The sequence below is a fragment of the Clytia hemisphaerica genome, unplaced genomic scaffold (assembly GCF_902728285.1).
Source record: "Clytia hemisphaerica strain Z4C2 unplaced genomic scaffold, Clytia hemisphaerica genome assembly, whole genome shotgun sequence".
Taxonomy (NCBI): domain Eukaryota; kingdom Metazoa; phylum Cnidaria; class Hydrozoa; order Leptothecata; family Clytiidae; genus Clytia; species Clytia hemisphaerica.
In genome coordinates, this window is record NW_027103674.1 from 1,294,811 (window position 1) to 1,309,546 (window position 14,736).

Genomic DNA, 14,736 nt, shown 5'->3' on the forward strand with positions numbered 1-14,736 from the left:
AAGCAATATTGTTATTTCTATTTGGTTCAATGTATCAAATCTCTCAGTTTAGTTGACACTTTGGTATCTTCGTTGCGTCACAGCGAAAGGTTTGTATTTATTTTAGTTTGTATCTTTGAAAGACCCCATCGGATTTAGGCAGGGCTGTCGGATTTAGGACCACTCATGGTATAATTCAATTCAAACTTCTCAGAAATGACTCAGGAAAATATGCGCTCCAACGTTGTGTTAAAATTTTTTTGGGAGGTAAACGAACGTGTTTTTGCCTGCGAGGAGTTACAGGGAGAGTGGGTTTTTAGCTTCTGACTTTTGATAGCGATCTGTTTTGGCAAAAAAAAAATTTCAGGGTGGTATAATATCATAAATAGAAAGAACATACCAAAATTTGAGGGAGTTTTGATAGACATAACTTATGGGATAATCAGATGATTTGAGATATTTAAATTACAGAAACCTTCTGTGGTCCTAGAGGCCAATCAGTGGAGAGCATTAAAATAGTGAGTGTGCACATCTGTATTTTCTATTCCAGGAAAGGTGCATTGTGATTTGATTGTTGAACACGATTGAATAGCGCTGCGCAACGCATACGTCATAATTATTACTTTTCACTTTTTTTTTGACATTTGTACGAGTTGCAATCCCACAATTCAATGCGGCTCAATTAAAGATACGTGCAAGTTGTTTCATATCTTTTGTCAAATGATGTAATTAACATGCAAAAGAGATTAACGCAAAGGTTGATGGGATTGGAACTCATACAAACACATCGAGAGTAATGATTATGTCAAAAATGAAATCTATTTTTAGATTTAGAAACTTACATATTCACTCTAGACTCAGAATTTCAGAATAAAATTCTTACTTCAACATATATACCAAATATGTGTCTGCGGATAGATACAAAGTTTCAAAATTTTACAGTCTGTGCTTAAAAAAGGCAGGTACAGTTTGTATGACAGAGACTGTTGGTGAACCCTTATTGAACAGTTTTTGTAACTTTGGAAACCCCGGTTAGACACACATAGTCAACTTACCATCAAACCTCTTTAAAGAAGCTCCTAAAACTTTCAAAACTACTAAAAATAACATCAAAAACATTTTAGCAACATTTATAAAAGCTCTCAAACATCAGCCATTTTGAGCTTTTGTTTCCATTTTGATTTGTTTTCCTTTTTCTGCCAAGTCAGCTTCTTTTTTCAATAGAAATTATGCACACAGCATTCATTGAAAAATTCAAAAAATTTCGCAAAAATTCTGATCAGTGACTGGACGTGTATTAACCAATTAGATTACTTGATTTTTTTGTGAGTATAGTACATTTTCATTTCCAAACTTTTCTCAGAGTTTGGCTGCATTACCTAAATAAACTTAAAATGAACATTCTCACAAAATCACCACTTTTTATGTTGTTCACAGAAGCAGTTAATTGATGTCAAAAAGGTATCAAACATATCTGATTCTGCATTTCATATAGAATCTAACTCGGACTTCCCAGTCTGGAATAAAGAAGGATGGTAGTGGTCAACCTACATATGACATTAGTACTAGTAATCGTATGGTTTGGAGTGCAATTAACGATTAATCACGAGTAACAAAGGAGAAAATAGTAATTTGCACGAGTCCGAAGGACGAGTGCAAATTACGGTATTTTCTCCTTTGTTGCAATTGTTTTCAATTAAAAGAAGCTATTGTAACGTAAAATTTCTTTGTTCTTTTTTATATCGAAGAAAAAAAATGTCTTTGTTTTTTATTATATAGTAAAAAAAAGTCTCTGACACAGGACTTGGGAGAGAAAAGAATAAGGGGACAAAAGTGTCCCCCCGCTGAAGAGTACAAAAAGTGGTAATAGTGCAATTAACGATTAATTGCATTCCTCTAAACCAATCAGATTCGAGTAATTTTGCACGGCTGACGATTAGGGTACATAATGGTAGCTGGTCATTGCTCCTGGCCTTTAATAAACTTGCCAATAGTTGCTCCCAAAATCTTTTCTGCCTCATAAGTTTGCGTGTAAGAACAGCAACTATTTTACTTGAAACTTACAACATTCTCCTTTTTTTCCTAACATAAAACAAACCATAGAGGTATAAAGAAAACAGGAGTTGAATGTGTCGGTAATTGGTCGTTAAAGTCTTTTGATTTCTTTTATAAAATGAATCAAAAGAAATTCTAAGCTCGCCCGATGAAATAAGACTTTTTAGTAGAACTCAAGTTTGCTCTGAACATTCTAATAATCAGTATTGAAGATTCTAGCCTTTTAATATACGAAAATTAGATAAAACTTCGTCCACGAAACAAATTTATGTTCCATTTCGCTATCCGTTCAATTTTGTTTTGAAAAGATATTTTCTCAAGCCAGAAAATGAAAAGTTCTTTATAAGCACACACGATTTCAGACTCAATTTGTAGACATAAAGTCGCTGGAGAATTTTGGAGGAAAGTATCAAGCAATAGAGTTCACCTGAAAGAAAACATTGATCGAAAAATCTTATCATTTGATGAAGGATTGCCAAGTTTACAGGCCTTTTTTTAGTCCAAATATTTTCTTACACTGATGTCAGAAACAATGAATCTCGTCTCATCTAATTTCTAAAGCTTAAATGAGCCAATAAGATTTAACCTATGGATAAAAGAGCTCATTAAAAATGCACGATATATGAGATTATGAGCATGCATACATCGTAACTTTTTTAATCGTAGGGCGAGCTTGGTTACAATAGCATACTTCTCCTGTCTTTCTTTATACCTCCATGAACAAACACAGAAATAAGGCCTGCTTTCTCACTTATTAAACATACACAACAAATTTATTTTAGAGCAATTGAAAATAATAATGGCCGACTTACCTGATAGAAGAAGGAAGAAAGACAGAAAACATCACCGCAAAGGTAAACTTTATTCACCCAAAAGTCAACTGGATAGCAACTGCATCAAAACTTATTTCCAGCTTTTTTTTCTCCATAATACAGCCTTTCTGTCAATGAAAAGAAATGTGGTGATATGTGATGGTTTTTTTTTCACTACAAAAAATTCACTTGTGATATTCTTTCTTTAATGCAGAATTATTCTTATGTTTAATAACATGACACCTTATATTACTTTTTGTTTTTTCCCTTTAGGTGCATCAAACCATGCAAGCAGCAATGGCATGGATGAAGAATTTGATTCAAATGATGACAACTATAGTGTGGTCAGTGAGGCTGATTCTGTTGACAGTCAGTTTGCCTTGGAGGACATTGATGGTATGAAAACAAAAAGTTCTGATGGCAATTAACAAAATTGAAAAGAGCCTAAGGCGCTTTCAAATTAGAAATTTCTTTTTGAGGATATAATATTCAGACCATTTTTTTGTTTTTTAGAAGGTGTCGATTATATGGAAGACTTTGAAGGAAAGCTAAAGAGAACATTGAAGGATGTAGACAAAAAGGGTAATTAATCATTTGAGACCCTCTCTAAACCAGGGGGGGGTCAGTGTACCAGAAGGTGGCATGTATCCTGGGGTGGGTGGGTGTTTGAGAAAAAAATTTGTCATGTACTACCTGTGTACTATAATTGGGGTGTTGGGTCCAAAATCGAATTTGATTTTACTACCTGTGTACCAAAATAGGGGTGTTGGGTCCAAAATCGATGTTAAAAGTGTGGAAACAAAAAGGTTAAGAAATTAGAAAATAGAAAATGTAAAGTTGTTCTATTATAAATTGATCAAGCCAAGTTTGTCCAAGATCATTCTTCCAAACTTCTTGGAATGGATTGAAATCCTACTAGATCCCACTGAAATGAAGGTTTATCGAGTCAATGTAAACATTCCAACATTTGAATTCAAACATTCAACATTGGTGCCAACTCTCACGCATTGGGTGTGAGACTCGTGCATTTCCACATGGTCTCGCATAGTTTTTGAAAAGTTTGATTTCTTACGCATTTTGGATTTTTGAGAAAAATTTTCCTGTTTTTCCGATTTTTGGAAAAAAGTTTTCCCAATTTCCCAATTTCCTGATTTTCCGAAAAAAAGTTTTCCCGATTTCCTGATTTTTGGAAAAATGTTTACCCAATTTTCCGATTTTTGGAAAAAAGTTTCTTTTTTTTTCGGATTTTTCTAGGTAGTGCCCGGTAGTAAATGGGGGGTATGGGGTGGTTTTGTTTTTTTTCAAGGTACTACCCGGTAGTAAATAGGGGGTATGGGGTGGTTTTAGGATTTTTCCATGTAGTATAGTGTATTTCAGGGGTGGGTGGGTGTCAAGTTTTGAAAAATACCTTGTAGTACACTGACCCCCCCCCCCCCGTCTAAACATTGTCTTCCTATCTTGCCTTGTTGATATATATATGTGACTCCCCCATCCGATATTTGAATACCTAAAAATTGATTAGTCTTGGTACGGTAATTGGGAGAAGTCTAATATTGATCAAGATTTTGTTTTGGATCAGCTTCAGTCATTGTAAAAAATTTGATTGCAGCGGGTCCTTGTGGCTTGCAGACGTTAATGACCCATCTTTTGACCTTCTGACTGCTCCTTAGTGTTTGTTAGTGATGCTCACATCAAAAAATTCTTTTAAAAAGATGTCAGCCAGTAAATCTGGGATCTGGGCCTGGGATGCAAAAGACACATTGAAATGGCCTCTAAATTAACTGCACTCGTAGTATCCTTTTGGTAAATTGTTATTGAAAAAGACCATCAAAGACTGGTCCGATTTTTAAGTACTTAGTAATAAGATTGCTTGGGGAGTCATTTATTTGTACTTTGTCATCAAGAAATCATTGAGACAGGTCCCATGAGGAACTTTGATATTAAAACAAGTCAATTCTTTTTTTAAACGAAATTGTTAAAATGATATAGAATGTTTATAATTCATAGTAACTTCAAACTCTTGCATTTAAAAAAAGGTTTCGCTCAGAAAAACACAATTCTTGAGTGAAGAAACTATTTCGGGCTTGTTTAGACTTCATGGTTATTTTAGAGCCATTTTTAGAAGGCGCGCAATTTAACAGACTCAGATCTGACGAGGCTCAAAATTTAAGATTTTTTTAAGCCATACTCCTTATAAGAAAATGCAGACTCTCATAAATTTTGACCTCCCTCTCAGATCAGCCACTGATTTTCATAATTTTTTATAAACCTTTGAAATGTTTCTTCTTTCTTTTTAGTTCAAATGGTAGACAAGCTTCCCTCCTAGAAGTACAAAAGGCTTTACGCAGGAGATACGCTGGCGAATTTTTAACAGATAGGTTCTCTCCAAGACTCAAATTCTTCTTTTCATTGTTTTCTACCATCTGTTTGAAAATATTTTATATTTTTCCAGATTTTTCAACCTGTAGACAGAAGTCTATCATATCAAGTCAAGATATTTTTCCAGAATTTCAGTATTTGCAAGAAGAAGCTTTGCAATAAATGATGTTTGATTTATGGAAGTTTTGGCTGGTTTTGGTCAAATTCAACAAAAGTGTTGACAGTATTAGAAAAAAAATTTAGATAGCCAAATAAGTAAAAGTGACATTCATTATCATAAACTTTTATTTATCTTAAATGCAGGGTAGAAACTATGATTGACATTTTGGAGAAACTGATGAAGCGTGGTACTGGTCGTGATCGTGTGTTGGGGTCAGCTGTTGCTTGTTTGTTCTGTTTGCAAGTTGGCGAAGATGACTCAACCAAATTGTTTGATGCGCTGAAACCAATACTGTTGACACTGATCAATGATGATTCGGTATCACCCGATGAGAGAGCCGCAGTAAGTGTTCGTTATTTTTACAGCAAAAAGAAACCATAATCTGTTCATGAGAACTCTGTTCTTTTTTTCTACCTTAAACAAACTTAACCTTTGCACACTAAGAAAAATCTAACACCTTTGAGAGTGCTTCTCTTAGGCTGGAAAAAGGGACACACACTCTTTCGTGAACAAAGTCTTGTTTGCTTCAAAAAAAATTAGGATCAATATTCTTGTAGAAGGCAAAGAATTCGGGTCCCAATTAAAATCTATCTGTCCGAAAATAGACTTGTGGCGCACTGAAATGCGCTTTAGAGCTGTTTCTGGGTTAAAGGTAATATGTTTTCTCGAATTGAAATGTACATAAGAAGTTATAATACATTTATAACAAATATCATCTTGTCATTTTGTTTAGTTTGTTTATCATACCAATATTTCAGACATAAAGTAGTTTGTCAATATCAGTAAGCGTTAGATCCATGGAATCATTTTGTAAAGCATAATCTGATAGAAGTACACCTTGAATAAGTCCATCTTTTTGGTAGTTATGTTAGTACAATTGTTTCAAATCCTTGGACTCGCTTCATTTTTATGTCTACAAAACTATTTTTTTTTCGTTGTGAAACTGTTGTTGTTGCTGCTTCGCAGGGTAACCTCGATTTTCTGTCTTCGAATTTCCATAAGTGACACCATCAACCCTCGAGTGGATCTTGTAATGTCATAAATAAAACTGAAGGCGGTGTACAGTTGCAAAGTGTTTTGGTCTGTCGGCTTGTCTATGGGGTTTTGTATCAAACCGATTCCTTCGGTGATTCCGAGTATCAAAGCCAATCTGATGCAAATATTACGAACTTTAACCTGATTCTTGATGTTTCGGAAAGCCGCTCTAGTACGTTTGTAAGTTTTGTGAATGATGCGCGCGATGACGACAAGGGTGAAAATGCAGGAGAAGTAAGAGATGGTTGCAGGTACGTAATAAGCGAAAATGCGGGCCGAGGAATCACCAATCCAACAAGTTTGGACGCCATAAGAAAACTCATATACTTTGGTCTCATTGAGAACTATAGCAAAGATGACGAGGAGAGTTGTGACAGATATGCACTTCATAAACGAACGTGTTGCTCTTTGCCTGATCCCTCTTTGATTCAATCGTTCGATAGTCAAGGTGGTAAAAGCTCTGGCGATGGTGAAGCTTATGTATGCTGTCCATGAAGCAATGTTTAAGAGACTCCAGTGTAAGGCTATGCTAAACCATTTACAAATCTGAGTGTTCAGTTCCACCAGGATTGAAACAATGAAAATGAGATCGGATAAAAGAAGTAGGAAAATAAGTGCCGTGATGTTGAAGGTGCCAGTATTAAAGCGTTTCTTGTTTGATCGAAAGTAATATCTGATATTGACAGTATAAGACAATAAACTAATGGTCGTTCCTGAGATGGAGGTAATATGTTGCGCTTTTCTTACACTTTTCATCCAATAACTTTGAGTATCTTGCTCATTGATGCAAATTTGTACACCATTCATCGTTGGGAAATATTCCCATGCTTTTAGAAACTGTCCGGTCTTTAGTATTTTAATTGAAAGATCTTTATTACTTTGGTCATATTCTGAATGGTTAAGCTCAGTGCGTAAACAATCACTTTGTAAATGATATTCAGTTTGCTGGCAATAGTACGTGTTGAGTGTAAGATCCATTTTCTCGTAAACAATTTCCACAACGCTGTGTTGAGGATCTTTGAGGTTGGTTCTCCTCAAGGTCAACTCTTCACATATGCAATTTGGTTTTTCTGTAAGCTGTTGTCTTGCAAACAAAACCATGGGACCTGTACAAAGTCCTTTACTTGTGAACTGATTGACACTAAGCATGTGAAGTTTAGAGACGTGAAATTGTGATGTTGTGGCAAGAATTGTCATAGTAGGTGAATAATTGTGAGACATTACTATACTGAGTGCTGTTTCATTGAAAGGCATTTCATACAGGCTGGTCGAAGCATTCGTAAACACTAAGGAGTAATTCTCGAAAGTATTCAAAAGGTCTTGCCTGTCTTTAGCAATCGTAGGTTGTTCTTTGAAAACGAAATATTGTCGATAAGTACATGTTTTCGGACAACTACTACTGTCGCCAATAGAAATGATTTTATTCTTTTTGCAACGGTGATCAATGATAGTGTATCCCGGACCACATTTATACGGGACACAAGATGCAAGTTCCATGTCAAAAACCATATTTTCTGGACAACCTGCCACTAAGTTTTGAAAATAGTTAAGCGTCAACGTCTTTGACCAAGACCTTCCCAATTCGCGTATGCCCATGGAGTTGCATTGTCTGCAGAACACATTTTTGAATATCTGTCTTTTCGTTGGATTAGTATCCATGGTGGTAAAATTATCCATGAAATAATGACAAAGATTTATATAGGCTTTGCTGCACGCTGTGTCTTTACAAGTCCTATCATATCGACCCTCGTCTGCTTGCAGATTCATTTGACATTTGGAGAATTTCTTCTCAAGGTATCTTTGTAATGATCCATCTTTGAATTCATCAGAACATGTTACATTTATGTCGACTTCTTTGAAATGCAGAATTCCATTGCAAAGCGCGCAATGCTTGTTTCGATACAAGAGATCGTCAATTCCCATCACCGGTAGTGTTTGTATGACGTCATCAACTCCCTCAAACTTATCCCCTTCGCATTTTCCAATCAACCAATGGTCGTCTCTTAATAAACACTGATCAACCATGACGAAGGAAAAGTCAAAAAGAACTCTATGGCACGCCATTTGTCGATGTAGAGGTCTTGCTAGTAGTCGTTCTGTGTATGCATTCATACTGACGGGCTTTTCTGGATCCCATAGATAATCATAACAACACCTTCGCTCTTCAGAACAATGTTCTTTATCACAACTACACGTTCTGTGTGGGGAAGTGGAGGTGCACAGGTTATTGCGCGGCTCCTCGTCACCGGTACGAAAATTAACGTTCTGGTATTTGAAAAAATCAATCAGCGGAAAAGAAATGTTATTCCTGTCGTCGCCATAAATGCCTATAAGAGATACTAGAAATATCATCGACTGGCCAATTAATGGTCTCCAATACATCCTATAATTCACTGCGGAATTCTTACTGCTTGATGCTCTCCCATCAGTATAAACACCCCTACTAGATATTTTGATTAACCCAAATTTTCAATATTTCTTCTTTTATTGTATAGTGTTGTCTCTTTCCTCCTTTCACTTGGACTAAAGACAAAATTTTATCAGATGATTATTTCGTATTGTTTTGCTTTGAAACTAAGCTCAGACACCGATACGGTTGATGAACTGCTTTTATTTTTTCTAATTAAATGATAAGGGTAATTTGTTTTGGTATGAAAACCCACGATAATAATGTGGCTTTCCACAGTTTCCCATTTTAAATCCTCTTCCATGATGAAACTAATTGTTTTGTCTCGGAAAAAATGAAAAGCTCTTTTTTGTCAATTTCAAGGTCCTCTTACTTCATATACAGTTTTCTTAATTCTTTTATTCTCTCTCTAAAATTTGCAACAAAGAAATGGACATATTGAAAATTACTGCTACCCAGGACTTGTTGAAAGCTGCGAGTTGTTTGACAGTCTGAGATAACATGTAGATTTTTGTCGAAAATCTTTCTTCGCTTTGACCCTCTATCCTTTCATATTGCTTCATGTTTCGATCATTTTAGGTCACTGATAGAAAATACAGAGTGTTCGCAAAATGAATGTGATAGTTATGAAGGAAAATTATATATTGCCCTTTTTGAAAACTTCTAATTCTAAACGATTTTTTCTCTTTTATAACGTTTTTAACTCTTTGATTAGCTGCCGTAGCATATACAGGCACATTCTTTAGATTGCAGGCATCCCACTCCTCCTAAAATTCCTAAAATAAGTCAAAACTCCTAAAATCCTCCTAAAATTCAACAAATTCTCGTAAATTCCTAAAATATGAAAACTTTATCAAGCACGGTAGCTGATTATGTTTGTATATTTGTATAATCAGACAAGAAACTAAGATTTTTTCCTCAGTAAAGTCAAACTGGGAGCAAGCTATATCCTTTCTTTTGTTGCTTTGAATAAAATCAGTCAATATTGCTCAGCTTACATCTCAAATTTATCCCCAGTTTTTCTAATTCAAGATGCCTTTTTTGTTGATATTTTTGATCTTCTAAGTTAGCAGTAAGTATGACTGGTGATTTAGCCATATTGAGAGAATTTCTTTTAGAACGAATAATAGTTAACCAATACATAAAGTAATTTTGTTTTTGTTACATTATTTCAGTCTTTCTGTGGGTGATTTTTTTTCGGTAGAACATTTTTCTGATTGCTAACTTCAGGTCGATTTTAGAAATTCATTTATTAAAAAATAGGGGAGGGCGTCACTTTGAATGCTCCAATTACCATAGTTAATTTTCTTTAAATGCTAAGCATTCAGCGTAGAGAGGCATTAATTAAGTAACATTTTGTGTTCTTTGGTATGGCCCGGCCCATAACCTGGAGTACTGTAGCTGAATACTCTACCTTTATACTTCAGCCACTAGGACTGGAAGCGTATGGCAACGAGAAGATAGATAAGTCTACAAAGTCTCTTGTTTCTTTGTTAAGAAAATGTGATATCTTTGGAAGATTGTTTTTAATCATTCAGAATACTTTCAGAATTATTTTTCTAATCCCTTTAAGTTTGAAGAGATGAAATTATTTGGTTTTCCTATTCGGTCAGTATTTCCTAATCAGTTTTCTATTGCTTATCTATCTTTCGAACCAGAAGAACGCGTTAAATTGAAAGTTTTTTCTCGCATTCCATCAAACCGTCTAATTGAAAATGCAATTCCTAGATTAAAAACTGATAACAAACTCCGGAAAAGAATTAAATTAAAGATCTGTACGATTTGATAACTGCTCCTAGTCATCATCCAGTCTGGAAATGGTGCACAGTAGGCCGAATATGTTCGGAGTGCGGAGTGAGGCAGTAATTACTTTTGGGGTATTGGCGTAAGGAGTGGATATAAAGAAAATATTTGCGTAAATCAAAGCTTTTCAAGACGAGAGGCACATCGCCACTCTAACGCCCGATTTCATTACGCCAGGTTTAAGCGCATCCACGCGCATCCATCAAAGCGGAACTTTTGTATACATACCAAACCATTTTTCATGCCCTTTTAGCGTCCGGATATCGGACGCTGTCTTTCAAGAAATACATAGTGTGCAGAGGGGTTTGAACCCCCCCCCATTAATATTTCATCCGCCCCCCCGTATAAAGGTATCCCCCCTATTTTTAAAACTTTTTGATCCCGCACCATTTACAGGGGTCCGAGCCGGGGTTCAAACGCTTTTGTTCAAACACAATTTTATTGACTTAAATCAACATTTAACATTAAAAAAATTTTTTTTAACCAAAAAGTTACTATCCCCCCATTTTATTTGACCCCCCCCCCTATAAGCTCAAACCCCCCATTTTAACTGGAAAATTCCCCATCCCCCCTATAATGCCTTCCTTGAAAACTCGGATCCCCCCCTCTTAAAAAAGGGGGGTTCATACTATGAAATAGCCCTTTTTATGAGAAATCAGCAGAAGAAGTGCCCTTTTTTGGTTATAATAGCAGACGCTATCTTGTCTTTCTAGAATTTGGCCTGCATACTTAGGCTCAAATTCGGCAAAAAATAAGCATAATGCTAAGCATACCTCCAAGCTGAAATGCGAAAAATTCGTGCGATATTTTTCTTCGTCACTTTATTAGATTGGTGGAACATTTTGTAGAACAATGCGTTTGATAATAGACGATATCGGCTTTCCGAATTCTCCCCGAATGATTACCCATGATGCATTGCGCAAAAAAATTCACGGACGATATCGACTTTCCGTGAATTTATTTGTGCAATGCATCATGGGTAATCATTCGGGGAAAATTCGGAAAGCCGATATCGTCTATTCTGCAGAGTCAAAATCAAAATTTATTTTTTAAAGGATATTAACTTCGTTTTTTCTCTGCATTAAATAGATTTATCTTCAAATTCTCGACGCCCTTCCAAAATGAATCGGAGTAATAATAAGCTAATTGTTACGAGCTCGAATCTTCCCTTAACTGGCTGTTACCCTTCCTTGATCACTAAGTTTCAAGATCCGTTAAATATTTTTTAGGCTTGTACAGCTCTTGGAACATCCTGTATCATTGCGGACGTCGAAATGGAGGTCAGTAAACCAAACTCTGTTAGCTTTATAGCTCAAAAGCCGGGCTTATCTTAATTTATTGATCAAATAATAGATGAGAAAAGTTTTTGCACCAATGCACTTTACAGACTCAATCCCTAATTACCCAATGGTAATTAAGGGCTGTTTGGAGAAATTAGGAGGTTAGGAGAAATTTCGTAATCCAAACCTAACAGATGTTGAAAATTTTCTCGCTCCTCAGTAGATGTCGTCTTAGGGAAAATTTACTGAATTATTATGAGAGGTCTTGTCCATAGAAGTTAGAGAAATCATATTAGTAGCCAGACATCATTGGGTCTTAGCTTGTTATAGAACTAAGCCAGTGCAACGAGTATCAGAAACGATACACCAACAAGTTAGAAAAGAATTTCTATGAAATTTGTTTTCGTCCGAACATAGGACATGATTGAATGTTTAAACACGTTGAAAACAGCCTTCTCCAAGAAGATTCCCAACAACGATCAATTCCATTCAGCATTCGCAAATGCATTGACCGCTTGGTGTTTGATCTTATCTGTTGCTGACGATTCCATTGCTTGTGAACAGATCCAAAAGTAAGTTCAATATAAGTAAGAAATACTGTTTGTTTTAAAGTTAGTGCCGTTTATTAAAAAGGGGGTAATGGTCCCAAAGCTAATGAATTTTGTCATGGAAATCATTTAAGTACCCTGCGTCAGTACTCCTCAACAGCATTGATGCTGGCTATGTTCAATCTTTTCTGAGCGAGATAGATACTGTATTGCTATTTAACTGAGCTTAATAAGTTTTGAGCAGCAATGGTGTAAGAGTGTGCAGTACGCAGTGCTGATGAGTCCCAATAAGGACAAAATGCATATGCTGCTCTGCCACCCAATCTCCTGAAAGAAGATAATTTTTTACCAAATCTCTTCGCTTTTCCAGTTGTATGGGGGTGTTGTGTAAACTTTTGGAATTGGGTTCATTGAATTTGAGGATAGCAGCTGGTGAGGCTGCAGCCTTGGTCTATGAGCTGGCATACAACAACCGCATGTCACTTCAAGGGCCTGTCAACACTCTACATAATCTGCTTCAAGAGTTTGCGAACGAGAGCGGTAGACACAAAGGGAAACGCGAAAAGAAACAGCAGAAATCCAGTTTCAGAGATATCTTGAAATCAGTTAAGGTATGCTGAATTTTCTTTTTGCGTGTTTATAATTACGTCTGTCTGGTCTGAACAGGTCTGAATGAAGATGAATATTTGGTTTTTCTTCTTATTTTGAATTTTTTTTTACTATTTATGTAATATACCAAAACAAATTGAGACTCACTGATCCGAAGGTTCCATTACAGTTATAATCTCTCGGTAAACCTACCGTTTGAGTCAATTGTCCTGTCCGATATTGATCGTCTACAAATGGATTCATTTATTTCTTGTTTCTTTCTTTAGAGCAATATTCCTCCTGAACAAACCATCAAATTCGGTCCTGAATTTATTGAGATCGGTTCTTGGTCCTGGTAAGTTATAATTTTTTACCGTCTTTTTTCTCATAATTTTGCTATGTGTAAAGTTAAGGTTTTGTCAGGTTACACGTGAAACATAACTGAAGAGTTAGTTTAAAGAATGTCATTGTTGAGGTTTTGCTATCCCTTCTTTTTAAAAGACATAGGGGTCATTTCATGTAGTTCTATTATCCGTAATAAACCCGTTTGACCAGTTTGAGCACAGAGTCGTGTTATTTCAGGTTATTGAGGTATCGTGCATTCAAAGACGCTCTTGGACCTGGTACCAACATTCATCTTCAGGTAAATAGGAATTTGTATTGCTATCAAGAAAAATCTTTTAATATCGTAATAGAGCTTTAAAAGCCATTCTAGAAATATTTCTGCGCAAATTTAGTGTCAATAGAGGTAAGAACTTCATATACTTTGAAGGTCCCTTATAGTAGAGGGGACCGAATAAAAAGGGGGTGTCTGAATAAAAGAGGTTCTGAAATTGTACCTCTTAACGCCCCCCCCTAAAAAAATAATTATAAGCTAAAACTAGGTTATTTAGAGCAATACAGCTTGTGATAGCTGAAAATATTTTCAAAAATAAATAATATATTATTATAGTAGGGGGCCAAGCCTTGGGTTCCGTGACATCTTTTCTACGACCTAGCCATTTTTAGTCTATTCCAAAGAACAGTATATTACAAGATATTTTTGAAAGGGACGACGCGGATTAGGCCCGGGAAAACTTTTTATGACCAAAATAGAGACGTCGTAGGCAAACTGCAAGGGAAAATAGGGGGTAGAGGAATAGCTGATTTTCAAAAGTCAAAATAAACGAAAATAGTTGATACCATGCATGAAATTCTGAGAAAAAAAATGTATTACAACAACTCTCTGACTAAAAGACACAAAGAAATACAGCCACCTGAAGTTAAAAAACATACCGACGTCAGTACGATCAAAAAACAAGATCTGACGTCAAATCGCAGTAGAGCTGACAGTTAGTTGGTCTTAAAGCGGCTGTATTCCTTTGTGTGATTTAGTCAGAGAGTTGTTGTAATACATTTTTTTGCCCAGAATTTTATGCTCTTTCAGACAGTATCAATCATTTTCGTTTATTTTGACTTTTGAAAATCAGCTATTTCTCTACCCCCTATTTTCCCTTGCAGTTTTGCCTATGGCGTCACTATTTTGGTCATAAAAAGTTTTCCCGGGCCTAATCCGCGTCCTCCCTCTCAAAAATATCTTGTAATATACTGTTCTTTGGGATAGACTAAAAAATGGCTAGGTCGTAGAAAAGATGTCACGGAACCCAAGGCTTGGCCCCCTACTATAATAATATATTATTTATTTTTGAAA

The 14,736-nt window shown here is 35.8% G+C and overlaps 1 protein-coding gene across 1 annotated transcript in view; it reads left to right on the top strand.

Annotated features, from left to right (window-relative positions):
- Positions 1 to 2,791: 2,791 nt before the first annotated feature.
- LOC136803556 (interferon-related developmental regulator 2-like) overlaps positions 2,792 to 14,736 on the top strand; it is a 12,158-nt gene continuing 213 nt past the window's right edge. Inside the window, exons 1-10 of the mRNA XM_067060294.1 lie at positions 2,792 to 2,888; positions 3,120 to 3,242; positions 3,360 to 3,428; positions 5,144 to 5,224; positions 5,529 to 5,727; positions 11,860 to 11,910; positions 12,328 to 12,482; positions 12,829 to 13,069; positions 13,334 to 13,401; positions 13,629 to 13,689. Of these exons, the coding sequence (XP_066916395.1) occupies positions 5,539 to 5,727; positions 11,860 to 11,910; positions 12,328 to 12,482; positions 12,829 to 13,069; positions 13,334 to 13,401; positions 13,629 to 13,689 (765 nt within the window). The 5' untranslated portion in view covers positions 2,792 to 2,888; positions 3,120 to 3,242; positions 3,360 to 3,428; positions 5,144 to 5,224; positions 5,529 to 5,538. The remainder of the gene's footprint in view (positions 2,889 to 3,119; positions 3,243 to 3,359; positions 3,429 to 5,143; positions 5,225 to 5,528; positions 5,728 to 11,859; positions 11,911 to 12,327; positions 12,483 to 12,828; positions 13,070 to 13,333; positions 13,402 to 13,628; positions 13,690 to 14,736) is intronic.